The sequence below is a fragment of the Ricinus communis genome, chromosome 8, assembly GCF_019578655.1.
Source record: "Ricinus communis isolate WT05 ecotype wild-type chromosome 8, ASM1957865v1, whole genome shotgun sequence".
Lineage (NCBI taxonomy): Eukaryota > Viridiplantae > Streptophyta > Magnoliopsida > Malpighiales > Euphorbiaceae > Ricinus > Ricinus communis.
Window position 1 is genome coordinate 11,176,137 of NC_063263.1, and position 27,527 is coordinate 11,203,663.

Genomic DNA, 27,527 nt, shown 5'->3' on the forward strand with positions numbered 1-27,527 from the left:
TTTTGTTCATATTTTTGTTGGGTCTTTGTTTCAAGAATTATAAAATGAGATAATTTCTTTCATTTTCTTAACAAATATGTTTCTCTGTGAAAAATTTAAAACTTTTATAGTGAGAAAGCTAACATGCAACGTGAACATGGCAACCAGAGTTATTATTAAAAAAAAAGGGCTTAGTTACCAAAAAAAAAAAAAAAAATTATTGATTCATTAATTGAACAAAACACATCTTTTGGTAAAGAATTTAAAATTAAAACAACAAATAATTAACGAAAATCCTAGGACTTGGATTATGTCTTTTTCCTCATTTTCTTGAAATGGGTTTAGGGTTTTGACACAATAAGAAGAACAGAAGACTTTCCTAAATCATTTATAACTTATTGGAGGAAATTTGAAGCTCCCACTTTATATTAGAACAAAAGGACTGACATATCATACTTTTATATAAACCTTTCACAACTCTCTCATTCTTTGTCCCATTCCCTTTGCTTAGTTTGGTAGATAAGGATCACAATTGGTTCATGGGTTTTCTAAGATACTCTTATCCGTCCTCCTCCACCTTTTATTTCAGTGCTCTCTAATGACTTGGTTTTGGCGCGATAGTTTGGGTTCAAACCAACACATCAGGCAACAATTACACATTCTCAAACTACTTCGATGCTCTCAAGATTCTTATGAACTTGACCCAACTTGAACGCATTTTCACCGACCTTTGTTCGACTCTCTTCTCTAATAATCCAACCAATTTCTCTTAATGTTTGCGATCATTACCTTTTGTTATCTGTTTCACGGCCATCCTCTTTCCCCACGAGGTCCCACCTTCGACCTTCGTAGAACAAGAAAAAGAAGAGTTTGAATATTTCGTAGCGCTCGTTATTGTTGTTGTTATGTCATTGTTTACCTACTAGGATACAATTTTATACCAAATCCTAGTAGAACATTGTCGTTGGGGTTTATTATCATATTGCAATTGCTTTTAGCTTCTCCTCTAGCAGTTTTATTTCTCTTTTGTGAAAACTTGAAATCTGAACTGGTTAAACAATAGATATCTTGACACTGAAGAGCCATGGTTGACTGTAGAAACAGAACAACAAGGCGAGATTCCAGAAAAGCCAATGGAGGAGGGGGTGGCGGCGGCAGCACTGGAAGAGGAAGCGATAGAGACAAAGAAGAGGCCAGTAATTGGGAAAGAGATACAATAATGAAAGTGCTATCTACGATTAATTTCTAGATTGTATTTGTTTAAATTACTTTTCTTTTTCAGTTTGATGACTAAATGTATGTTTTCCATACATTAGATGAGTCATCAGCTAATTTGTTGACTCAACATTCATTATTTTATTAATACAAAGTTAGCGTGCTACATAAGTGTCTTCACCGAGAAACTTAAAAATTTCAATAGAAAATGTATTTGTTATAAAGATGAAAGAAATTATCTGATTTTACAATTTTTGAAAGAATTGGATAAATATGTTAAAAGCGTGAAAGTTCAGAAATTAATTGCTAATTAGGCTTTACCTCATTAAAAAATAAAGTTATTTCACGCAGCACTATTTTTTTCTTATAAAAAATTCCTATGATCTTTTCTCAACATTCTTTTCCATTTTTTTTTTAAATTTGTATTAGTGTGATTCAATTTTTATTTTATATCTTTTTTATTTTTTCAAAATTTTGTTACAAAAAAGACACTAAAAGATACCGAAAGTTTATTTGTTTTAACTTGTATGATAATGAATTTTCAAAATTTTGTCCAAAAGAGATACTAAAAATATATCTAAAAAATACTGAAATGATATTATTTTTAATTTATATTATTGCGAATTCAATTTTTATTTTATATCTTTTTATTTTTTTTAGAATTTCGTCATAAAAAAGAAACTAAAACTATACCTAAAGGATATCGAAAGTTTATTTATTTCAACTTGTATTATTATGAATTTTTCTTTTAAAATTTCATCCAAAAAAAATACTAAAAGTAATACCTATAAAATACCGAAAAAATATTATTTTAATTTGTAATACTATAAAACTAGCAAAATAAAATAGATTTATCATTTTTATTTTATATCTTTATATTTAGTATTCGTAAATTGAATGATATTACATATTTTTTATATCAACCAGTGTGTTTTAATGATATAAAAATGTGTGTTTCAAAAATATACCATAATATACCAAAAACATATGAAATGCAGTTTAAAATACATAAAGATATAATTAAAATAATATAAAATATATAAAAACAATACCAATGAAATATCAAAAGTATACTATAATACATTTTCAAAAAAAACCGTATAAATAAAAATTTTAAAAAAGAATTGTAAAAAAAAAATTGAAAAAAAAAAATCACAAAAAAATCCCTTAAAAGATCTGTTTGAATACAGAGTTTATTTGAATACATCAATCCTAACTATGTTGAAATTTTTTATTATTATTATAAGCCTAGCAAGTTAATACTTCTAAGGTTTAATAATTTATTACTCCACTAAGTATATTAACAGAGGGTCGAGTATCTATATATAAAGATTCATTACTGTATTATACCAAAAGTTTAAGATTAACAATCAATAAAAGAACTCCCACTTAATTGATTGGCAATCTAACATCAAGTTAAAATTGCCAAGCACACAATAACAAAGTTACTGGTAACATCAGCATTTACTATCAGTAGTTACTGGTAAAAAGATGTTCTTCGAGATATAAACTGAGGAAATCAATAATCCATGTTGAGGGGTCAAAAATTTTTTGAATTACTTCTAATAACAAAGTTTGTGTACTTGTGTAAGTGGATGAGCAGCTCCTCAATGGCTTATCAAGGACCATGAAGTTGAGAAATAGGTAAATAAAATTCAATATGCTGAGATTGATTGAGAAAATTCAATATGCTTGTTGTTAGTTAAGAACACTAAAACATTCAAAACTTGAATGTTTACGCATCTTTATTCTATCAACTAAATTTTTGAAGCATATAATACTATACAGAGAAAAGGTAAATTGAATGTTATAACATGTAAAATCTATCTCCATTTCAAACAATTCTGTATAATAATAATAATAAAAAAAAAGAAGCTATAAGATCTAATCGAGTTAATAAGCACCATTCCAAGGGCTCCAGAACACTAGCCTTTACAGACTAAACATCCATGCTGCAAGAAAAAGCTTATCTGCTTATCAGTAGGAATAAAACCACATGGCGGGGTAATTTTCCTCAGTGATGGCCTTGAAAACACCATGGTTGCTATCATATCTACTTTCACATTATCACACCACTTCAGATTCATCTCCCTTAATTTCGTACAGTTTTGCACCACTTCATTTACCCCTTTTTCTGTCACATTCAAGCAACCCGCCAAGTCCAGATGCAACAGCATCTGGCATCTCTTTGCAATGACAGCCAATGCTTCATCATCGATTCCGGGTCCCTGCACTTGCAAAACTTCCAATTTAGGAAGTTCAACATTTATATCGAGATTCTTTATCCCTACACATCGGTTCATCTCCAAATGCCTAATTTCACTGCAACTTCTAAGCACTTCTTTGATCCCCTCTTCTGTAATACCAAAACAATAACTAATCTCTAGCACTTGTAAACTTGGGCAGCAACATGCAATTTTGATGAGACAATCATCACTCAAATTGTTATTCCCAACCAGCTTCAGTGACTTGATTCTCGGATTGGTAATCAAATCCACCATAAACTCTTCAACCCCCAAATTTGTTCTCTCCATTTTAACATCACTCAATAAGGGACAGTTTTTTATAAGGGCAAAGAAGGTCAAACTCGTGAGCTTAGAACATAAACTAAGATTAATGTAGGATAAGTTACAAAGGAAGTTTGACAACTCAATCATAGACTCATCAGTGAGAAAATTTGCCCCTTCAAGATCTAAGTAGACAAGAAACTTGTACCTATACAATAAAAAAGAAATTCCAACAAACGAGAAATTGTAGCAATGAGAGACAGTAAGTTTCTTTAGTGGAAGACATGCTTCAGCAACCAAATAGAGCAATTCATCGGAGATAAATGAATTTGAAAGATGAAGCTCACATAAAGATTTAGCATAAGTAAAAGATTCTTGAAAGAAAGAATCTATAGAAGGAATTCCAACACCATCTAAAGAAATAGAATTCAGATTAGAGCAATTACGCATGATTAAACTAATACCATTCTGGGTTATAAAATCACAATCACGAACCTTAACTTCACTTAACAACAAACAATTTAACGATAAAAAGTGAAGAGACTTATCAGTAATGAAACGATTACCAGAAAGATCAATCCTTCGCAACTTATTGAGCTTCAATCCCAACTCAAGAATCCCATCATCGGTCACAATCCCAGAAAAACATTGCAAATCCAAGGATCCGTTTGGATTAAAACGAGAATCATAAAGTGGAAAACTAATATCGAGATCTTCAAGCAAAGGAAACGAAGACCCAATTAAAAATAAATCGCTATCTTGCAAACCGGAGATCTTCGAGCAATGCAATTTCCTCAAGTTTCTCATTTTCAGCCCAAATTCTCTCAAACCCAGATGGGGAAATCGAGTTTGGTTCTCAAAATTGAGAGAGTCGAGGTCCAATTCAGATTTGGAGAGTTGATGGAGAAGAGAATTGAGGTCATCTTTGGATAATTGAGAGATTTGGATTGATTTTAAATTGGGGAATCGGTTAAGAAGATGGGAAAGGAAAGGAAGTGTATGGGAAGAGATTGTTAGGTTTTGGCGAAGATGATTGGTCATAGAGAAGAAACGAGTGGAGACTAGCGACAGAGATTCGAAGTGGCGATGGTGATCGAGGGAATTGAGTATTAATTCCCAACATTCTTGTGGCAAATCAATTGATTTCTCAGTCATTTTAATTTTCTTGTTGGGATTGTGAAGATGGAATTGAGTTTTACGAGAGATACAAAGAGAGAGATCAGATTAGGGAATTGGGATATCAATTTTGAAAGATCGAAGAAATGTGGGTTGATCGAAGAGGAAAACTAGTGCAGAGTTGCACTAACGTGAGGGCTCTGTTTGATAACGACTCTACTCAATCTTTTCCTTTTTGTTTTTGTTTTTTTCAAACCATGTCTCTACGCAAATTCTTTTATCAATTAAACTGAACTTCTTACAATCAGCCAAAAGCAAAGGTATTCAAAGCAGAAGGCGGGATACAACTTCGAATACAAATTTTCTTGTACGATAATTCTGAAATTTGAAAATTATGCTTTGGTACCATAATATTGTGAATTTATATCTCGGTTTTCAAGAAAAAACCAAAAATTTTAATTTTTACAAATAATTACCATACTTTCAATTTTCTTTTAATATATAAATCTGGTGACTTTAAATTCAACATCAAGTTTAGTCATGCAAACATGGCACTGAGCATAACAGATGATATTATTAACTCATCTAAGGTATTAAAATGATCCATTTTGACACTATTTCTTGATAGAATTCAGAAAAATAAAAACACAACTTGGGAGGCCTAATAATAATGAAATTTGAACCTTTATATTTTAGTGATATTTTAGCTAATCTTTATAAAATTAATAATTTACCTATGATTTGGGCATTTGAAAAAAAGGGAACATTGTCTTTAAATCTTATTTTATTAAACAAATAAAGTTATAGCTTTATTCGATTGCGCAGATAAATTTATGTAAAAGTTGATAGTTTGCATTTATAAAATTAAAACAGCACAAGTCGCATTTAATTTATAAAACCAAAAATTAATAATAATAACATATCAACATGATGATAATCTGTTTTCTGCTTATTTTGTGTTTCACAGATTCTTGTATAAAGTTACAAAACAAGAAACATTCAGTCCTTTAATGGAGGCGCGAAAGGAAGTGATGGTGTCAATGGCTGCCCTGGCTCGTTAAACACAGGATCAGCTGCTGGTGGAGCATATGAAAATGGTAATGGTTCTTGTGGATTATCAGGAACTTCAGGCACCAAAGGAGGTGGTAGAAAAAGATCAGGAACAGTTGGGGTTGATACGACAGGCGGAGTGAATGTAAATGGTGGCTGTTCTGGTGGTAAGAATGGAAACTGGGGAGGCTGATCATCAGGTGGTGGAGAAAGATTAATGGGAAACAATGGTGGCAAATCTTGAACTGGTGGTGGTGATGATACCACTGGTGGTAGAAATGGTGTCGGTGTAAACTCATCTGCAGGAGGCAAATCTTGTTGTGGTGGTGGATCAAATATGGGAACTAGTGGTGGTGCAGGTGTAAACTCATCTGCTGGTGGCAAATCTTGCTGCGGTGGTGGATAAAAAATGGGGACTAAGGGTGGTGCAGGTGTAAACTGATCACCTGGTGCCGGGTCTGGTTCAGTTGGTGGAAAAAAGATTGGCACGAATGGCGGTGCCGGTATAAACTGATCTGGTGGATCATCTGGTTGTGTTGGTGGAGTGAATATGGGGACTAGTGTTGGTGCTGGAAGGTACCCATCTGGAGGTGATAGCCATGGAATTATTTCAGGTGGTGGTGGTGAAGGAACTAGTGGTGGAGCTGGGAATATTATTGGTGGTGGTATTTCAGGAGTTGATGGAAACAATGGAGGCGGTGGAGATGGAACTAATGGTGGTGGTGGTGGAGATGGAGGTGGTGGAGATGGCGGTGGTGGAGATGGTGGTGGTGGACAAGGAGGTGGTGGTGATGGAACTATTACTGGTGGCGGTGGTGATGGAACTGTAACTGGTGGTGGAGATGTAACTAGAGGTGGCGGTGATGGAATTATAGGAGGTGGAGATGGTTGTACTATTGGTGGTGGTGGAGACGGGACAAGTGGGATTGGAGGAGGTGAAGGCACAATAGGTGGTGGTGAGGGTGGAGGCCTTCGCCGGGGAGGAGGGGAGGGTCTTGGAGTAGGATTAAAAGGATTGTCCGGTGAAGGATAAGTAGGGAAAGGCCATTGGCCGCAAATATCAAATAGATATTGGAAAAATGGATCGCACGTAGATGATCTACTTCGGCTGCCACTCCTGCCTCTGCTTCTGCTTCTGCTTCTGCTTCTGCTCCTGCTTCCGCTTCCGCTACCACTTCTGCTTCTATTTCTGGTTCTGTTTCCACTTCTGCTTCTAACATTGCCTCTGCTTCTTCTGCTTGTTCTATTGCTGCTTCTTCGCTTTTCTTCTTCTTCTTCTTTACCATTGTTGTCGAAAGCTTTTGTGGCTTCACTTAGAGACTGTGTTATCAAAAGGAGTGACAAAAGAATGACAATTACTATATTCACCTTCATTTCTTTTTCTGTTATCCCTTCATATTTGCATCTCTCTTTCTCTGCATGCAAGAAGCCAAGAGACCAGAAGAATATATATACAGCAATTGCTTGGAGAAATGGCGTTAGAGCAACATTAATGTTGGTTGTGGCCTCTTGGTCAAAAATAGTTCTTTATGAACTTGGTCTGATGCCTCTCTGCTGTGTAGCCAGGGACATACCGACATCATTAGTTTCAGTATACACATTTATCCTGCTGAGAGTAGTGTCCTACTTAATTAGAGCTAATTAAGTGGAGTATTAAGAAAAGGAACTCTGTCTCTCAGCATGTTTGATGCTTAATTAGAAGTTAAGCATTGTTTGTCCATTTAATGAAGCAGTAAATATGATAACACTGGTAAGAGATAAAGAGTGGAGTGAGTCCAGCTAATGTTTACGAGTTCCAACATAGAGGGATAGGTACATGCATGCAAGTAAAAGAAAATCCTTTTGTTAGATGAGAGGTGTGGGAAAAATGGGGCTTCTCGTGCAGTGATCATCAATCTTCAGTAGTGGAGTAGTAAGAGGAGTTGCCTAGTTTTACGTGCCATATATATCCATTTGATAACAGGAAGAAAATTACTACTTAAATGCAATTTCAGGCCATGCTTTCCTATCCTATCTTTGAACTGTGCAAACATTTATGTCTCTCTGTAAGATATTGATTCAGCACAAGTGTCTATATGTGTGTGATTTAAGTAATCAGTCTACCATTCTTGCATGTCTTCTGCTGGCTAGCTTCTTGTTTGACCCACAAGAGGATTGCAGTTTCACGGGGTTAGTTCATGGGCAAAGACATCTTAGTTTATCACTCTCATCCCTGGGCTGGCAGCCAGGTCACAGTGTGGTTTCCACCTACAAGGAAGAGGGACTTCTGTGAATTTGCTTAGCATGGTGTAACTCGCAGAATTTCCAACTTATTCTGTTGGAAAATCTTACAACGAGGGTCAAGGTTTCCTTTCAATTCTTTTGGCAGGGGTCCGAATCCAATATAATGAAATAAAGATAACTGGACCGAGGCCTTATCTGGGCTAGTAATCTTTTTGGTTACAGCCCCGAAACCAAGTTGATGACAAATTTTCGGGCCTGGATTTTAAGGCAATTTTGTTGTGAAAATGAGAAAAAAGAAAAAAAACAGACAATGGACAATGAATTTATGAAATGATACATCACCAACTTGTACACAATTATTTCATATTCGAGTGACTTTCTTGTGTTTATCAATCATATCTTTGTTGGTTAGCATGTTTCAATCTTCCAACGGTTCAATTGTTTTCTGTAGATTTTCCTATCTTCTGCCTTTGTGCTAATGATGTTCCAAAAATACAAATGTAAATATTACGATTCTCTCCATTGGAAAATTTAAGAAAAATTAATTCAGTATCTGATTGAGTTACTTATAATTTTAATATCGGATTCGAATTGGTTTATATGTTTAATTTATATGGAACTATATGTTTCTATTTACTTTATTCTACATTAATTAATATTTTTTAGTATTTTATTTAGATTAAAAATAATATATAATAAGTTTAATTATAAAGAAAAAATAATTAAAATAAAATTAGAAATTTTAATTTATTATTTTATTATATGCGAAAATAATTTGTTGCTGTTGAAACATGATTGCCAACTAAAAATTATACAACACCCAATGTCAGTGTTTCTGGCAAGTTGGAATAATTTTTTGGTATTTCTTTTTAATATTAAATATTTAATATTTATTTTTAAAGCAGATTTTAGAAATTGGATGATCTGCTGCCAGGATTTTCCCTTATGGGACTGAAAGGGATGTTTGTCTTTTCTGATAAGATAAAATAAAATGCATAATTTGGCATTCTTGTATGTGTTTTTTGACACTTTTCTCTATGGATATTGAATCCTTGCCTTTTCTTTTTCTTTTTTTCCAGTATTAATTCACATCCCCATCAACCCTTTTCTTTGTTTTTGGCACTAAGCTAATGGTCAAAGATTCTTGATTAGCTACTTAAGTACCTTAGATTAAGGCACATGAATTCAACTCCTAAAAAAAATAATAACTTGGCTACTTCTTGATATGCTGTCACAACTGTTCAGTGAATGATCCTATAATAATATTGTTTAAATAAAAACATCAGCAGACAAGAAAATTCCTTGGCCACTGAAATCTGTAATGAAGGATTTTCCTTCTATAAAACTCCACTGGCCTAACGTATTGGGAAAAGCCCAAAAAAAACATGCCAACTTTTTTATGGTCTATTTTAATTCTTTTTGGCAAGGAAACTTATTAGAGCAAACCAATTCAATCTCAACAACCCAATTATTAATAATTTAAATCACTATCATTTAATTATACAAAAAAGAAAGAAAAAAACATGCATGGTTTTAAGAAGGAATTCGGTGGTAATTTGATTTTTTATTTTTATTTTTTTATACAATTAAATATAAAAGAGTTGACAAATGCTTGAAAATGACTAATCATGTGATTATCATATCCAAGCCCCTTTTGCTGATTACTCATTTCTTGTTTTTGTTTTAAAGAATACATTTTATCATTCTTTTAATTACTTAGTCTTCATTGAATTTAATAATGAGAAATATATAAATCTTAATTATGGATCACGAAAGTAATAAATAGAAGACATTTTTGTATATGGTAAGAGTAAAATCTTGATTGATGTCACATGTTAAAAGAATAGGTTATGTTACTGCCGCATCGCTCATATTATGTATCTTTTTTAAAACAGAATTTTCGTAAGCTATTATCAATGTCCATATTTCTCTATTTCGTCTAAAATAATTTAAATTTATATTATTCTACTTTAAACTAAAATTTTAATCGAATTTATTTCATTTAAAATTTGGATCGTCTCGATTGAAATGATTTTCTTTTATTTAATTATTTTTATTAAAATACTCGATCATTATATTATATTATATGCACCAAAGTAAATTAAATTACATAAATTTACAAAAAAAATGTAAATAAGTATTATTAAACAACGAGTTTTTAATTTTATGGATAGCATTGGAAATTGGTAAAGAATAATAAAGAGATTAAAGCAACCCGAAAGGGCAGGCATTCACATTTGTCTTGCCTAGTCTACAAGTCAGTCCAATGAAATGGTCGGCAAGCTTTATGTCATCTGTTGTTGTTGGAGTTTATATTTTCTAAAAAAGAACAATTTCACAGGCATTTAATCAACATTTCGTAAAAGAAAAAACTAGTCACAGATAGATATAATAAAGAAATATACATATTATCTTAAGCACCACCATTTTAAAAAACAAACATCTTGCTCACACTGCTTTATATATAAAATCTATTTCAATGTTTCAAAAAATAAATTTAGAATTTTTTAGTTTAATTATAAACTATTGTTCTCAATTATATATTTAAGAAGAATATTAATTTATTTATAACTCTTAAAAAATAATTTTTGAAACTCAAAAAATAAAAGCAATCAAAATAGACTGTGAACCTGTAATTTTAAGATGTTTAGCTTATGGTTTTCAGTTTATTTAGCCCTTAGATTTCCTTTGTCATTTGTTAATATATTTATCAATAAGGCTTTCTTTTGAAATAAAAATGAAGAAATATGGTTTTTTAGAAGGATTATAGATACTCTATTAATAACGACTGTCATAGTAAAAATAAAAAATAATTTTAAAAAAATACAAATATTATATTAATAAGAATTAAAATGTATATTTTAATAAAAAAAATAAGTATCAAATATAAATAAATATATGTAAAAAAATTTACTCACAATATTCATTAATTATGTCGGAACAGTAAATTGCAAATCACTCTAGCACTAAGCTACATATCTATTTTATAGATGTCTTTTGATGAACCGATTGTTTAAATTTCGGATTGAATCTCAATTTTTTGAAAAATTTTCAAATATATCTTAAGATTAATAAAAAAATATCGTTTTTGCCGTGTAATTTTTTTAAATATGACGTAGTTATTTTTTGATTGTTTTTCAATTTTTTTAATTATTTCATCAAAAAACAACAACAAAAAAAACTAAAAAACAACCAATATTGTATTAAAAAAATAAAAAATTATATTTTTGATATTTTCAAATAGTAAAAATAAAAAAAGCTTACACTCTACTCTTGATAAAAAAAATAGATATTTTTAATATTTTTTTACCACTCTCGTAGAGGGAAAACTCAATACCATTAATAACGGATAACTATAAAATTGATATAGAAAGAGAATATAATGTGCTTAATGACAATGTTGCAAAACAATTTTAGTGAGGATGAAAGAATAGCTGGATTGAAACTTGGAAGGGGAAATTTTCTTTCTTTTTTGTTTTCGTTTGAATTGAAGAGAAAATAAGAGGAAAAGATTGCTACAATATTATCTTTATAATAAAATTATAATCACACTTTTTATAATTAAAAATTATATTAAAAGGATAAATCTAAAATTTGAATCAATTTCCATCCTTTCTCTATTTAATTTTGAAAGAAGGCTCATCCATATTGTTATTTTTTTGTGGCTCAAATATGTTATTGATCTCACTCTTTTACATTCTTTTTAGGAAAAATCAACTATAATCTCATTAGAATAATAAAATACAGAAAATATAGCCACAAAGGGCCAATACCAATCCACCTAATTGACTCACCATTAGGGATTGCCAAAGGAGCAGCTTCATGGGCTGCAAAATTATCAGTTCTAAATCTTTCTTTTTAAAAATTGTATCCCTTTCCCAAACAAAGGAAAACTACTTGATTTCCTTCCATTGCCCTCCTTCCAAACAAAGGGTATTACTTAATACTCTCATTTTTATATATAATGTAAATTCCTCTTTCCAATAACCATTTAATTGATATTCCAAATAATTTTTTTAAGAAGAAAATCCCAAATAGATTAACATCCAATTTGACAATATATGCATAAATATATATTATAATATAGTACTTGCAGTGCTTATCTCTTCAAAAATCTAAAAGCATAGGTGGGAAGAGATCTTGAAACAGAAAGGGAGGGAAAAAAAAAGGAAATGAAAACAAAAATAGTAAGTGCTAATTAGGTGAAATCTAATGGAAGTTAAGAGATTAACTAAACTGTACAAGACAAAACAAACCATTCCATATTTCCCACTACCCCACACCTCTCTAAATCATTCATAATTCAATAACTGCCACATGATTTCATGTCCCGTTTCCCTTTTTTCTTTCTTTCTTTGTTTTTTTTTTTTTTTTTTTCTAAAGAGAACTGCATGTCCACTTGTCCCTTACTCATAACTTCACTGGATGAACAATACTTCTTCTGAGTAAGTTCAGAAAAACCAAAAAAATAAAAAGAAAATAAAAGAAAAGAAAAAGGAAGTTGCTTTTTTTCTTGATCTCTCTGCAACAGTTTTTTGTCTTTTCTTGTTAAACAAATATAGCCCAGCTAAAATCAAATGTTTTTGGTTCAAAGTTTTAAACTTTGAAAAGAACCAAAGAACATTCAGTACTGTATCTTTCTCTTTCTAGAGAAACAAGACATGAATCTTGTTCTTGGTTTCTTGTTGCCCATGTGGATATGGCCATCTTTATTATTATTTACCACTTCTTTGTTTTCCTTGCTTGATGCTAGACCTGAGCCCACACTTCTTGCTAAAAAAGAACTACCCTTCTCTCATTTCTCTTCAAAAATGGAAGCTCAATCTCCAGGTATATCAACTATGCGCATTTTGTACTTTTTTTCTTTTTTGTTTTATTTAGTACTGTCATAAGAATGGGTTTTGATTCTTGAGCTTGTTAAATGTTGAAGCCCCTTTTCCATATGCTTCTTTTGATTTCATGGGTAAGTTTTTTTGCTTGGTTTTACTATTTAAAATATAAAATTTGAAACCTTAATTATTTTGTTTGTGAAGATACAAGATTTTGTCTTAATCTGTGCAGTTTTTGGTTGTTGAGTAATTGTAGAAAGAAGAAAAGATCCTAGAGTTTGCAAGCCTTGCCTTTATAATTTCACTTGATTCCACTTGAGTCTGCAGTTATATTTTTCTCTTTCCTCCTTGTTTAAATAGATGGTAGAGGAATTTCATATAATGGGATGATTATGTGAGTGAAATGTTATTTCTTTCTTTGATAATTTGCAGGTTCTTTTTAACCTTTTACTGCTGAAATATGTCAGATTAATACTTTTAGTAAATTTCGTAACCTGTAAAGGACATTTTAATTTCTTATCTTTCTCTTTTGAACTGTGATTTGTTTAATGCTGCTTTCCTACCTGTCCAGGAATTACTATGGCTCCTGTGGTTACAGTAGTGCACCATCAAGATTTGAACAAGAGAATCCTCATAGCATTAATTATTGCTTCTTCTCTCCTCGGGGGAATCTTGTTGTTTCTGTCATGTTTTTGGATATACAGGATGAAAAGCTCAAAGAAATCTAGTACCAAAAACAAACAAAATTTGGGTATTTTCTTTTTTCTGGAAATCAACTTTCACATTTGATTATAGTTTTTTTTTGGAGGCTGTGTACTCACATGTATACTTATATATTCAAGTTTTTCTTATTCATTGTTTAAATTCAACTTGAAGATGCTGGAAATGGGCATACTCTGAGTCCTATTCTGGATAAATTTAATTCCTTGAGAATGGTTGGTAAGAAGGGTTCCATTGCTGTAATGGAATATCAGTTGTTAGAAGCTGCAACAAACAATTTCCGGGAAAATAATTTGTTGGGTGAAGGTGGTCACGGAAGCATTTATAAGGCTCGTTTCAGTGACAAACTCCTTGCAGCTGTAAAGAAATTGGAGGGTGGACAGGATGTTGAAAGAGAATTTCAGGTAATATGATGCATAAATTGATTTTAGTACATTGTTGGTTATTGAGAATTCTCATTAGTTCCTGTCTTCCATATTCAATTGTAAATGCAGAATGAGTTGAAGTGGTTGACAAAAATTCAGCATCAGAACATAATTTCTCTTTTGGGTTACTGCAATCACGATAAAGCAAAGTTTCTTGTGTATGAAATGATGCAAAATGGGTCTTTGGATAGGCAATTGCACGGTATACTTCTTTAGAAGATGAGAAACTAAGGAAGATGCAAATTTACAAATCCTTTTGCTGATTTTTACTTGTTATATTGTTATTGGTGGAAATTTTAGGACCAACACATGGCTCAAAATTAACTTGGCATCTGCGAATGAAAATTGCTGTTAATGTTGCAAGGCAAGTCCAATGCTCGAAGTTTTCTGTTTATGCTTTATTCTCTTGCTTTCACTTTTTCTTTTCCAAAGAACGTTCCTTTTTTCTCTGCTAACAGTTGACATCACTGTACATTGACAGAGGACTAGAATATCTTCACGAGCATTGCAATCCTCCTCTTGTGCACAGAGATCTAAAGTCATCTAACATACTTCTGGATTCCAACTTCAATGCCAAGGTAAAATCTATATAGCATCAGAAGCACTTCAATCATCATGCACATTTCTGTTAATTTTATGATGCAAAGTTGAATGTTTCCTTGAACGATTCTTTTCTTTTTCAGCTTTCAGACTTTGGCCTTGCTGTAACTTCTGGGGTTGAAAACAAAAACATAAAGCTCTCAGGAACTCTAGGTTATGTTGCCCCAGAGTACCTTCTGGAAGGTGCGCAAAAATTCTGTGTTACTCTTTCGAGGATAGAGGTTATATTTTGCATATAATTGTTGCTTGATTTGTCCTATGCTTGATTTTGCATATAAGACGTTTCCACAGAGAGGCTGTATGTATTTATGAAATAATGCATTATGTGGAATTCAGCGGTTCACAACTTTACATGACATAGGAAATGTTTAGAAAGGTTATGAGGCATGATTCTTTATTTCGGCAGCTTTATTTGAGCTTTGTGGCATTCGGATATTGTTGATAATAACTGATGCATTTTATTTTTTTCATGACATTCCTAACCTCATGGGTTAAAGTTCCAATCTTAATTCCTTTTTCTTTGTTGATTTCTCTTAGCTCATTAAAGGTCTTAACTTATACCCAAATTTCATCATTTCCTCAACATTTAGTTACCATTTCAAATACATCTATGATTGACCTTGAATAGCGATAATGTATTGTCGTCATATGTTCACATAATTTGAGTTAGCACTTTGTTGGTAGGCTTATTTTGTTACAGAACTAAAGAAAACATGCCAAAAGAATGATGTCAGAGTTGTGAAGCACATTTTGCTTTTTGTATACTTTTTTTTTTTTTTTGAGAAATATGTACTTCCTGTAATCTGTTAACTCTACAGTCTAGAGGTGGAGGTTCCAAGTTAAACATCTCATTAGTTTAGTCTTTTCTTCGATCAAAGATGAGGAGTAATCATTCTCTTTTTCCAGGTAAACTAACTGACAAGAGTGATGTCTATGCTTTCGGGGTAGTCCTTTTGGAGCTCCTCATGGGAAGAAAACCGGTAGAAAAGATGTCACAAGATCAATGCCAGTCTATAGTTACATGGGTAAATTTCCTTCTAAGAAAAGTTTATCTATCATCTCTCTCTTTTATGTCACATATCTATCATCTCTTCTGGTATTAACTAGGAGGATTCCAGGCTCGTGTAAGAACTTAATTGTGCACCCAATTTTGATATATAGGCCATGCCTCAGCTTACTGACAGATCAAAGCTTCCAAACATCGTGGACCCTGTTGTCAAGGATACTATGGACTTAAAGCACTTATATCAGGTATATATAGTGACTGAGAACACTATCATTGGTGTCCTTATAACTTCTATTTTCTTGTATGTAACTGACAAATCGAATTAAATGTTGCCGTTGATCAGGTAGCTGCAGTTGCAGTACTATGCGTACAGCAAGAACCAAGTTATAGGCCATTGATAACCGACGTCCTGCATTCCCTCATCCCTCTTTTACCTCTTGAGCTTGGAGGTTCACTAAGAATTACAGAACCTGTGCCTTCTCACTAATGATGAAATATGTAGATGTGTATCTACATTATCATTTTTTCTGATCCCACTATTTCCTTTGTAGATTCAGTTGCATATGCAAATCATTACTGAAAAAATTTTGTTTCTTGTGATCACAGCTGTAAATTAATTTAATTTAATGTGATTTGTCAATGCAGTGCTAATGGTACCTTTCCAAGACCTAGTTTGGCAAACTACCCTCTTTGAGGACAAAAAGATAGAGGGTTTGAGCATAGGGTTGTGAACTTTTGATGATCTTCTAGTCTTAGTGGTGATCATTCGTTGAAGCTAGAAAGCTTTTCCTAGGTCTGCACTAATCCTTGTCCAGACTTCATCTCAAACATTTGTGATTGTGTGTGTTTGTTATATATTATGGATGAGATACTTCAGCCATCACTTTACTCTCAAAAGTCTATAATGTTGCAACAAAAACAGATTAGGTCCCTTTCTTGTGATGCTGTTAAATCATGGGGTCACCTATGCCCTTTTTAACTGAAAAGGGGCCAGCAACTTACTCCTAATATGTTGTCTTTACTTTTTTTGTTTTTTTCTACATGGTTAGATAATCTACTCTTGCTTATCCAAATAAGAAAAAGAAAAAGAAAATTTATCTTTTGACCTAGTTTTACAGAATGCATGTGCTGCTTTTAACTTATTTATGATTATGATCTACCAAAAGCTGAAGCTGATAATGATAGTGGTCCAAACTATCAAGCTAGAGGGAACGCAATTAATTTTTTTTTTTTCAATATTTAAAAAACTGAGAATTTCGATTAAATTCTTTTCAATAATTAAAAAATTGAGAATTTCATTAGTAGGATATGAAAAACATGAAGTATATGTGTGAGGCTTTCAGTATATTGCAAGGAACCAGTGTTATAAGTCTTGTTTGTGGATTCAAGAGTGACTTATCAACCCATATATAACCAAAATGATTTATTTTTGACTGAATAAGATAGGTTCTGAATCTGACTGCACTGAAACAAAAAATCTTCAACAAATACTGAAACCTAAGGCTTCTAATGAAAATTGCAAACAGAAAAAGAAAAAGAAAAAACCCTTAACTTATAGCATATATGGCTTTCAACTGCACAAGTATAAAAGGGTCTTTAAAGTTTAAAATGTTATTCATATATGACCTGAGTTACATTGGTCAATTCGTATAACTTAGCCAATAAATATAGATATTTTTATTTTTGAATTTGATAGTTTGACACAACTAAATAAAAATATCATATGATTGAATTAATTATTTTTATATAAATTGTTATATATGTATTTGGACACATCAATATTAAACAGGCACAGCATAAAGTCCTAACCAAAACAGGCTGTAGCTTCCTGGACCATAGTCTGATTTTCTGATTTCCAGTGCACTCCAATTAATGTTATCACACCATTATTGCTTGTATGAACATGAACTGTCTCAATTATTGTACCTCAATGCATGATCAAAACAAGGATTCTCTGTGTCTCATGTAATAATACTTTGTATGTGTAATAATATAACAATAATAGTAGCAGTACTGGTAGAATCCATTTCATAAACATTGGAGACTATTAGTAGATTATCTACCTTCTTCTTTTTACCATCTTTTTCGTATCATCTCTTTGCTTTTTTCTTTTTTAAATTCCTTAGTAAATGAAATTCAAAACTCAAAGCCTTGTAATGAATTATTAAAGATCACATAAGTCAATTATTATAAAGATATGTTGAGCCATACTCAGTGGTTAACATAGTATGATATGTCCTGAAATCTAGGAATTAGATTGTTCAAATCTTCTTTGTAGTTGTTGGAGCAGGTAATGAGTTGCTGTGTGATATTATTCCTGCTGTAAGTTTGGCTGCTATATACGCAACCTTTAATGTAAAATGAGTAAGAAAGTTGCCAGCATTCTCCATTTTCCTTTGCTCTAAACCCTAACCCTCTCTTCCTAATTGTAATCAGATACATATATTCATGTATTACCAAATATAAAAATACTTGCTTATATAACAGTATAGATGAATCTTTGTCTTAAATGTTATTTAAGAATTATATGATCCTTTTTTTTTTTAAATATTCTTCAAATTTAGTCTATCGCGTCATCTTTATAGAATTATGAGAGCTAAATTCCATTCCATAAATAAGTAGGAAAATGCAGTCCATAACATATGAGAGTCTCATGACTCAAAGTCCATAGCATGACTGTTGAGAACTAGGTGCAGTTAACCAGTCATAGCACATTGGTGCCAGAGGTGGTACCTTAACTGATATGTTTAAGGGCCCAAGTGTTCAGAAACTGAACTTGCTTTCTGCCAAGAGCTGAGTTTGTGCTTCCAAATGAATTAGGTGAGAAAACCAACATCGTTCTGTATACAGCTATAGCAAAACTAGTTTTCCCATAGAAGAAAAAAGCTTGGCTATATGGTCCTCGAATTGTCATTTTCATTTGGCAGATACAGGGCTATATCGGCCAAAGCTGTTACTGACATACATACAGTCTCACAAGCATCCTTCAACTGAGACAATTGCATTTTCTTCTTTCATGATTATGACATGTAGATGAGTAGATCCCATTAAGACTTGCCATGATATTATCAATTCTAATCAAATAAAATAAAACATGGCATAGTTGAATGATACAAGGTTATTGCATTCCTGTTCCTGTTATCCCTTGCCAGAGAATCTCTCTCCATCATTGCAGAACTATTGAAATGATATTATATTGGAATACCTCTCTCTGTCGCGCTCAGAAGTCCAATTCCTGGAAGCACCTAAACATGGCCATATCAAAATGGCTATGTACTAAAAGCACCAAGAAAATGGTAGTAAAGATTGTTAATCCAGGGGACACAAAGAGCTCCATGACAGGCCAGTTGTTGCATCGGAGATCATACGTCGGAACCCGAAATGTGTGGTTGCTTATCCCAATGTTTTCCAGCAGCCTTGGGCTATTGTCGCACCTGACACCATATTAATGTTAGGCCAGAAGTTCTATGTTCTGCCTATAAGCACAATCAGGAAGCTTCAAAGACATTCTCTCAAGCACAGCTCATCTCATAACAACCCAATCTCTGAAACTAAATCCGAATCTCCTCAAGAAGACAACAATGAGCCAAAAGATTCAGGCAGGAAAGAAGGGTGTTTTGTAAAGATAAATGCTTCATGGGCATGTTAGATGGGATCAAGAGTATAGGTAGTAATAAAGGTGATAGTGAGGCAACAGGATCATCCAGCAGCATTGGCAAGAAAAGGAATAAGGATTTCAGTACAAGAGGATCTTCGCTAGGTAGAATATTTATACCTTGTGATCATTGGCAACCAGGTTTAGAGAGGGTATGTGAAGATAAAAAGCAATATTATTGTTCCTTTCAACAAATAGGATTAATACAACATATCCTGAAAAAAAAAAAAAATCACCTATATGAAGATTTATATACACCTTATTGTTCATTATCTTGCAAGTGTGAAAGCTCAAGAAAGCTATTCAGTCCTGGAAAATCTTGTGTGTGTAGATATGTGTCTGAAGATATAGACTACATCCAAGCTTGGTTGTTTAAGTAAGATTTGTCCTGGCCATCGTAGCATTTGAACCATATTACTTGTTAATTTTCTTTGTTACAAGGGTTCAACATCCTCAGAGAATCACTAGCATGGTGCATCCAAAAGACACCCACTCTATTATCATCTTCTAAAATCTTTACTACATCTTGGAGATCGATCAAACATCTCAAACACTCGAATTGAGCAAAGAAAACCCTCTTTCTTGTTCTTTCAGCATTAGCCATAATTCTCCCAGGAGCAAACAGCTGAAGAAAGCATTTAATGCGTTATTGGGCTTCACAGGAGGAGGGTCCAAGAGGCCCATACTATGCCACTGATGATAGTGTGTCTTTGCCTTTTTATGAAGTAAAATAATGATAATAAACATTACCAAAAAGAATAATTATAAGTAATAAAACCAGAATTGCTTGATTCATGAAAAATCACAGAACAGAATTCACATGCTATTGCATAAAACCAATGGCACCAATCAGAACAAGAAACATGAAAAGGAGCAGAAACCTAATCACATGAATATATTTGGGTGTGAAGAAGTGTTCCCACTTGTCAACATGGCTTCAAAAAGTGGCATTTGTATAAGTGTGTAAGCTAAAAACAAAAACGAAACTGTGAACAGATATTAAGAAAAAGAAAAGGAGGAATAACGAAAAGATAGATGGAGAAGAAATGTCTAGAGCCTTATCCGCAACAAAAGCAATCACATATCAATCTCAAGAACCTTCCTCCAATAAATCCACCCACTACTTCCATACCCTACTATCAGGTATAATCAGCAATCAAGAAACAAGAAAACCCTTTTCTTGATATGGAATTTTAGCTAATTGTCTCATCTTCTTTGTTATCTTCTGTTTGTTTTTGGTTCTTGTTTCAGGTTAAGAGAAACAAAACAATTACCAGATATGTACCTAAAGTTGCTAAGCCAAGACCTGAAGAAGAGGGAGGAGTGAAGGCGGTGAAATTTGATCATGAAGCAAATACAAAAGCAGATATATTAGCTGAACAAGAAGAAATTGATGATCTTTCTTCGGTTTGTGCTATCAAGCATATAGACTCTAACAACTTTGTTAAGAAGACTCATAGCAAGCTGAATTATGAAGGCAGTGATAATAGAGTCTTGGTTGATAAATCAAGTATATTTTCATTCCATTAGACTTTCAATATTACTCCACAGTTTACCTCTGTTATACTTAGATATTTCCTATTATTTTCTTATATCTCCTTAAATCAAAAGCACAAACTTGCAATTCCTTGACCAATTCTTTGTTTTTTTTTTTATTTCTTATTGTTTTGGTGTCACTCTTGCCCTTTATATCAGGTGAACTAAAAAGGGTATCGGCTAAATCACAATTGCATGAGATTTGTGTAGCAAACAATTGGAAGCCTCCTTTATATGAATGTTGCAAAGAAGAAGGGCCTTGCCACCAGAGATTGTAAGTATAAAGACAGCCCTTCTTTTTCTTTTTTTTTTTTCCCTTCATTAATTACTTATTTGGTTTACTCCAATGGACTTCCTCTCTTTTCCGAGCTAAAGTATAATGATTGCTCCAATTAATTAAGAAAAAGAAGTATCAGTACATCCTAATTATTTGTATGTAATTACAGGTTTACATTTAAGGTTATTGTGGAGATGATAGGAGCAGAATATATAGTTTTAGAGTGTTATGGTATCCCTAAGATCAAAAAGAAGACAGCAGCAGAGCATGCAGCTGAAGGGGCATTGTGGTACTTGAAGCATCTTGGTTATTTTCCAATTAACAAGTGGGACAAAAAGAAAAAATAAATAATTGATAATTACATTTTAATAATCACAGCTTGGTCATGAACTTGTACGTAAGTGAGACTGAAAGCAATTGCTGAATACCTGTCCTTTGGTTTTGGAGTATATATTGTCTATAGTTATTCCATGCTATAAGCATATGATATAATGCTTCAAGAAAAAACCAGAAATGTGATAATATTGGAAACATTTGTAGCAGAGAACAAAATAGTTTCCGTCTAAGAAGAAGAGAAACAGATATGCTAGAAGCAAAAATAGGGAATCTCACATTGAGAAGTAATGTAACAAAAATACAAAGGTAGCAGGGGATGCTATCCTGATGAAATTATTTTTTTCCAACCCATGATTGTCCAACACAATCTTACATGTCTTATTCCCAACCCTTGCGTAGTTGCATTGCATCCTACAAAATCCTCAAAATGAAATAAGAAAGGATTTGAAAACGAAATTGAATGAACCCTAATTCTCATAGTCCAGATTTCTCGTTTATCGCCCAAAATTCTTTGCCAACATATTAGTTGCAATTTCTGAATCAAACAGTGTAGTGCTGTTGAATGGTCTCAATGTCAAGTCCCTTGAGTTTCACCACTGATTCAACATGCCCCTTGAGGGTATGAAGCTCCCTTAACCTGGTAACCAAGTATATAAGGACAATTAAGATGTATGATAAACAGGAAAGGAATTGTCTGTACAGAAGTATCTAGGTACTGATAATCTGCAGAACTTTTTTTTCTTCCTTATTTTGCAATGAAATGTCTAATCAAGTGCATTTGATCTTTCTATGTTGTTTATGGCATAAGAAATTCAAAAGTGAGAGCCATGTACTTTAAGCAATCGAATTTTCCAGGACGTTTAAGATATATCTACATGGCAGGAAAAGAAAATATAGCTCTAATTATAATTACCTTGCGACTTCCGCACGCCTCTTGGCTTGCTCAGCAATCTCAGACAATTCCCTGTAATTCTTATCTTGGAATATTTCTGCAGTTTCAGGAGGCTGCAGTCCATGGAGGGTACGCTGAGCAGCGGCCCATTGGGCTTCCCTCTCTCCCCTCCCGTAATCCTTCTTGGTTGTGAAAGCAGTCTGCAAATAGAGACAAGGTTTCCAGATGAGGCCTAACATTCTTTCTCCTCAAGAATTTTAAGTTTCTTGGGACACCAAAAAGAAGTCTTTATGTTACCTTATTTTGGACAAGGTTGTCCCAAGCTTTGCCACTCAAAGCATATCGGATGGCGAACTTCAGAACATCAAGAGGGATGTAGAAGACGATGCTGTAGAGCCAAATAACGCCAGCCCATCCCCACCCGATACCGTGGATTTTTGCAAAGGCCCAATTGGCGTACACAGCAAGAAGTGTAGCAATCTGAATTATAGATTTAGATACTTACATCAGTAGACAGTTCTTGACTAAATGTGTATATAATGTTAATATAACTCACCAGCTGGGCAATGATAAAGGCAGCGACAAGCAGGAGACCAGGGCGTTCAACATAAGACCAGCTACGGGACCTAGTGACAAAGATGAGTGCCTGACTGACTATGCTCACTTGGAGGTAGATTGCAGCTGTAAGCTCATTATGGTTTTCTCTAATGGATCTAACACCAAAATGATCCTGCAAATTTTAAGGATGATTACCATTAGTAACTGCAAAAATTTTCTGCAGGGACAGGAATAGATTCTCCAGGTCTTTCATACTAAACTTCATAACAACATATACGATTTTCATTGACCTTCTAATAGTAATTACGATTATGATTTTTTCTTACAGAGAAGAAGTCAGAACTGTTAGCTGCCCAGAAGAACACAACAGTCATGATAGCTAGGTAGGTACCAAGGACAACCCCAGTAGCAAAAATCTCCTTGAGTTTCCATGAATCAGGTAGAGGAGATGGCTTCACTCTGTCTTTGGAAATAGTCATGATGGTTCCATCATTGAGTATGGCAATGATCAGAACCATGAAAGGAGAGAAATCGAATTTCCATATGAGAGCAAGAAGCATAAATCCCATCACAATACGAATGGTTATAGAAACTGCATAAATGGTGTAGTTCTTCATTCTCTGGAAAATGGCTCTGCTTGTCAAGACAGCACTAACGATAACGCTCAATCCTGGCTCTGTCAGGACTATGTCAGATGCACCCCGAGCTGCATCGGTAGCATCAGCCACTGCAATTCCAATGTCTGCCTTCTTCAATGCTGGAGCATCATTCACACCGTCTCCAGTCATCCCGCAAATGTGCTTCCTTTCTTGCAGCCTCTTCACAATCTCGTATTTGTGCTCAGGGAATACTCCAGCGAAGCCATCGGCCTTTTCAATAAGCTCATCAACGGGGAGGCCAGCAATAGACTCATCCTTGTTCTGCCCAAGGAGAGCAGAAGAAGGATACATGTTGGTTCCCATGCCTAGCCTGCGACCAGTTTCCTTGCCAATTGCAAGCTGGTCACCAGTGATCATCTTGACATTGACACCTAGATTAAGGGCACGGTTAATGGTCTCAGCACTGTCATGCCTCGGAGGATCAAAAAGTGGCAAGAGACCGACAAATTGCCATGGCCCTCCAGGGCTTTCCTTGGTTTTCTCAGGTACAGCCTGTAAAGGTAAAGAATTTACGGTTAAGATCTATGTGGTTATACCTGTAGTCCATCATTTGAACATAACTCTGATGAAAAGAGAATATAAACTCACTTGTTTAGAAACAGCTAGAGAGCGAAGTCCACGATCAGCAAACTTATCAATTATGGCATGAGCCTTCTTTTTTGCATCATCCCTCAGGTTGCACAGTTCAATGATCTGGTAGAGATTGTAAATATGTTATATGCAGCGCATTTTTCAAGAAAGAAACTAAACGTAATGTACATGATCTATAACCTGCTCTGGTGCGCCTTTGCTAATTCTATGCCAGTTGCCATCTGAGTCGATGTATGTAATAGCCGTGCGCTTCCCCACTGGGTTAAATGGCAAAAAATGCACCTCAGTGATGCCTGCTCTGGCCTGCACAGAGAAAATGTCAAGTCCAATTAGCATCAATCGGAACATGGAAAGGTCATAGAAGACTTAATACTTAATATATTGGTATATGAGATAACTACAAAGAAAAGGATGGTTTGCTGAAATCCTACAGCTCACTAGCATACCTCCTTTGGGTCACCCAACATCCCAACAATACACGCATCAATGGCATCCTGATTCTCAACCCTGGAGGCCATAGCACCATACAGAATCACAGTGTCTTTGTCCACATCCTTCGCAAATATCTGAAATTAAATGAGACATTTCAATAATTAATGAATCAAGATAAACAAATCTCAAAGTTAAAATTGCACCTTAAGTTTTATATTGAAATGCAAGTACCAACCTCAATCAAGGACTTATCAACTGTAAGTTTATTGAGAGTGAGAGTACCAGTCTTGTCACTACACAAGACATCCATTCCAGCCATTTCCTCAATAGCTGTCATCCTCTTGGTAATAGCACCTTGCTGTGAAAGCCTATGGGAGCCGATGGCCATTGTCACAGACAAAACTGTCGGCATAGCAATTGGAATCCCTCCAATGAGAAGCACCAAAAGATTATCAATACCACTACGATACTCCCGGTGCTGAATGGGGTACATGACAACTATCTCTATAATCATTCCTAACGCAATGGAGCATATGCAGAAGTTCCCAATAGCTGTCAGCACCTTCTGGAAGTGGCCCTCTTGATTTGTGCTATCGACTAGATGAGCAGCTTTGCCAAAGAAAGTGTGCACACCAGTAGCAATTACAATTGCTTCAATCTCACCTTGCTTGCAAGTAGACCCAGAAAAGACTTCATCACCTGGGTGCTTTGTAACAGGCAATGACTCGCCAGTGAGAGCAGACTGATCAATCTTTAAAGGGTCTCCTTCAAGCAAGCGAGCATCTGCTGGGATAATATCTCCCAACTTAATGCTGATCACATCACCTGGAACTAAGATAGCAGCCTCTTGTTCAGTCCACCTTCCATCTCTTAAGACCTATATCATCATCCAAACATGCACACATGTTATCTCCATATGCTCCTAACTCGTCCACGTTTGATTAATAATTGGTATAACGAGTGTTATACAAATAATAAAAAATAATGCTGATTGAACATTAACATAATAGAATCTAGAGTGAAGTTTAAATGCAGATTAAACTGAATTTGCATGAAATATATATTTATATATTATATACCTTGGTTTTAGGAGCAAGACCAGCCATGAGAGCAGCAGCAGCATTGCCTGCATTGTTCTCTTCAATGAAACTAATAGTAGAGTTGATGAAAAGCAATACAACAATACCCACAAAATCTTGCCAGTCTGGTGGTTTGCCCTGCAAAAGATCTCCACCATGTTAGCACACGCGCACAAAAAAAAAATAAAACTAAAATAAAATTATACAACACTGGTCATTACCCCTCCATTGGCCAAAGCAATAGCCATGATCGCAGCTATTTCCATAACCCATGAGAGAGGGTTCCACATAAACCCCAAGAATTTCAAAAACTTGCTTTCCTGCAATATATATATATATATAGTATTCCAAGGAATCAGCTTTCGATTTCCTAAAAAAAAAAAAAAGGAGATGCACATATACATATATAAAGAGACCTTTTTCTCTTCGAGTTTATTAGGGCCAAAAATCTGCAACCTCTTCTGACCTTCATCGGATGATAAACCTTCTCTGGTGCAATTCAGTTGTTGAAACACTTCCTCCACTGGTATCCTCTCCTGTTTTTCATATTTTCATGATCATAATAAAGTAAAACAAATCACATACGTCTTATCTGATTCAAGAAACAAAAACAAAACCTAGGGTTTTTGGGATCAAAACATATTGGAATAAAGTAAGAAAAACTTACAAGATCGACAGTCTCGTTTTTTATTTCCTCTAAACTAAAGCTTTTAGCAGCCATGGCTATCTTCTTCTTTTTTCTGTTTTGTTTTTCTGTTTTCTCCCTTTCACGAAACCTTCCGATGTTAGAAAGACCTTAACACTGTCCTATTTATATAACAGAGTGATTGTTGTTTAAAACATGAAGAAGAAGATGCAATGTTTTATGTGGTTTTTGCTTCTGTTTTTGACCCTATTTTCACTCTCACTCTCCTTTTACTATATTTATGTGGTTCTTTTTTTCCCTCTCTTTTCCTTTTCTGGTAATGAAATTACAGAAAAAAATATTTATAAAATAACCCTAAATCTCTTTGAGACTAAACCCAAAAAGCGCAAGACTGGGACTCTTGTGGGTCCCCGATATCTCCGCCCTTTTTACTAGTCTCACCCTCCTTTCCATTCTCGTCTCTCACAGCTCACTAATGTTACGCCACTTTTTCGTTTCTTACACGCGTTAAGATCTGATTTATGATAATGAGCTATTACGTGATTCTTTTGCATCACCCGCTGGTAATTCATGGGATGGTTGACACGTGGTCATCAATGATTGAGATGTATGGATATGCTAACTGACTTTGTTTTCTTAATTCAGTTCTAATTTTGGATTAAGTTGATGATTTGCTTATGATTTTGTGATTTACCTACTATATAAGGATTCCACTTTTAATAGGATAGAATAGGTTAAAAGAAGATCAGGTCAGCTAAACCATGTGTCACGCCCCGCCTCGCAGCTAGCAAGGGAAGGCTGCACAACACGGCCCGTGTTGAACAACACTGCCCGTGTTGACCAACACGCCCACAGACACGCCCGTGTTGGTTGAATACAAATGCGAAAGGCCTAGAAGCTTCGGGAAACACGGCCACAGTAGGTAACACGGCTATTTACCCTGGACCGTGTTCCCAACACGGCCTTGAGCACGGCCATGTTCCCAACCGTGTTCCCAACACGGCCAGGAACACGGCCATGTTGGCGGACAGGGGGAAAAATGCTATAAATACCCCTTCCTTGTACCATTTGTAGGTATGTGTGAAAAAAAGGAGAGGAAGAGAGCTTGTAGAGAGAGAAAGTGTGCTTATTGTAAGTAGCTTTAGTGTGAATTAATCAATCCAAGTATACACTTCCACAACTCTTGCGTTTCTTTG

General features: G+C 34.3%; 5 protein-coding genes across 5 annotated transcripts; 2 read left to right on the forward strand and 3 right to left on the reverse strand.

Moving 5' to 3' along the window:
• Nucleotides 1–2,896: 2,896 nt before the first annotated feature.
• Nucleotides 2,897–5,161, reverse strand: LOC8280310 (F-box/LRR-repeat protein 2). The gene has a single exon (XM_002527281.3). It carries the CDS (start codon nt 4,854–4,856, stop codon nt 3,120–3,122), a length of 1,737 nt encoding a protein of 578 aa, XP_002527327.1. The 5' UTR covers nt 4,857–5,161; the 3' UTR covers nt 2,897–3,119.
• Nucleotides 5,162–5,681: 520 nt separating this feature from the next.
• On the reverse strand, nt 5,682–7,552 carry LOC8280309 (extensin). The gene is made up of 2 exons (XM_048378504.1): nt 7,073–7,552; nt 5,682–7,042 (listed from the first exon to the last, which is right to left on the reverse strand). Exons 1-2 carry the CDS (start codon nt 7,239–7,241, stop codon nt 5,817–5,819), a joined length of 1,395 nt encoding a protein of 464 aa, XP_048234461.1. The 5' UTR covers nt 7,242–7,552; the 3' UTR covers nt 5,682–5,816.
• A 4,942-nt stretch (nt 7,553–12,494) lies between these two features.
• Nucleotides 12,495–16,567, forward strand: LOC8280308 (probable receptor-like protein kinase At1g80640). Its single transcript, XM_048378505.1, has 10 exons — nt 12,495–12,920; nt 13,491–13,670; nt 13,796–14,043; nt 14,134–14,266; nt 14,365–14,428; nt 14,546–14,642; nt 14,748–14,847; nt 15,571–15,689; nt 15,826–15,915; nt 16,014–16,567. The coding sequence occupies exons 1-10, from the start codon at nt 12,752–12,754 to the stop codon at nt 16,155–16,157; spliced, it is 1,344 nt and encodes a 447-aa protein (XP_048234462.1). The 5' UTR covers nt 12,495–12,751; the 3' UTR covers nt 16,158–16,567.
• Nucleotides 16,568–20,140: 3,573 nt separating this feature from the next.
• Nucleotides 20,141–21,587, forward strand: LOC8280306 (ribonuclease 3-like protein 1). The gene is made up of 4 exons (XM_002527277.4): nt 20,141–20,468; nt 20,577–20,835; nt 21,021–21,135; nt 21,308–21,587. The coding sequence occupies exons 1-4, from the start codon at nt 20,361–20,363 to the stop codon at nt 21,483–21,485; spliced, it is 660 nt and encodes a 219-aa protein (XP_002527323.1). The 5' UTR covers nt 20,141–20,360; the 3' UTR covers nt 21,486–21,587.
• Nucleotides 21,588–21,722: 135 nt separating this feature from the next.
• Nucleotides 21,723–26,596, reverse strand: LOC8280305 (ATPase 9, plasma membrane-type). Its single transcript, XM_015724268.3, has 13 exons — nt 26,353–26,596; nt 26,102–26,221; nt 25,907–26,005; nt 25,686–25,823; nt 24,842–25,483; nt 24,621–24,740; nt 24,355–24,477; nt 24,172–24,276; nt 23,251–24,075; nt 22,923–23,096; nt 22,664–22,846; nt 22,388–22,566; nt 21,723–22,111 (listed from the first exon to the last, which is right to left on the reverse strand). The coding sequence occupies exons 1-13, from the start codon at nt 26,404–26,406 to the stop codon at nt 22,015–22,017; spliced, it is 2,859 nt and encodes a 952-aa protein (XP_015579754.1). The 5' UTR covers nt 26,407–26,596; the 3' UTR covers nt 21,723–22,014.
• Between the last annotated feature and the right edge of the window lie 931 nt (nt 26,597–27,527).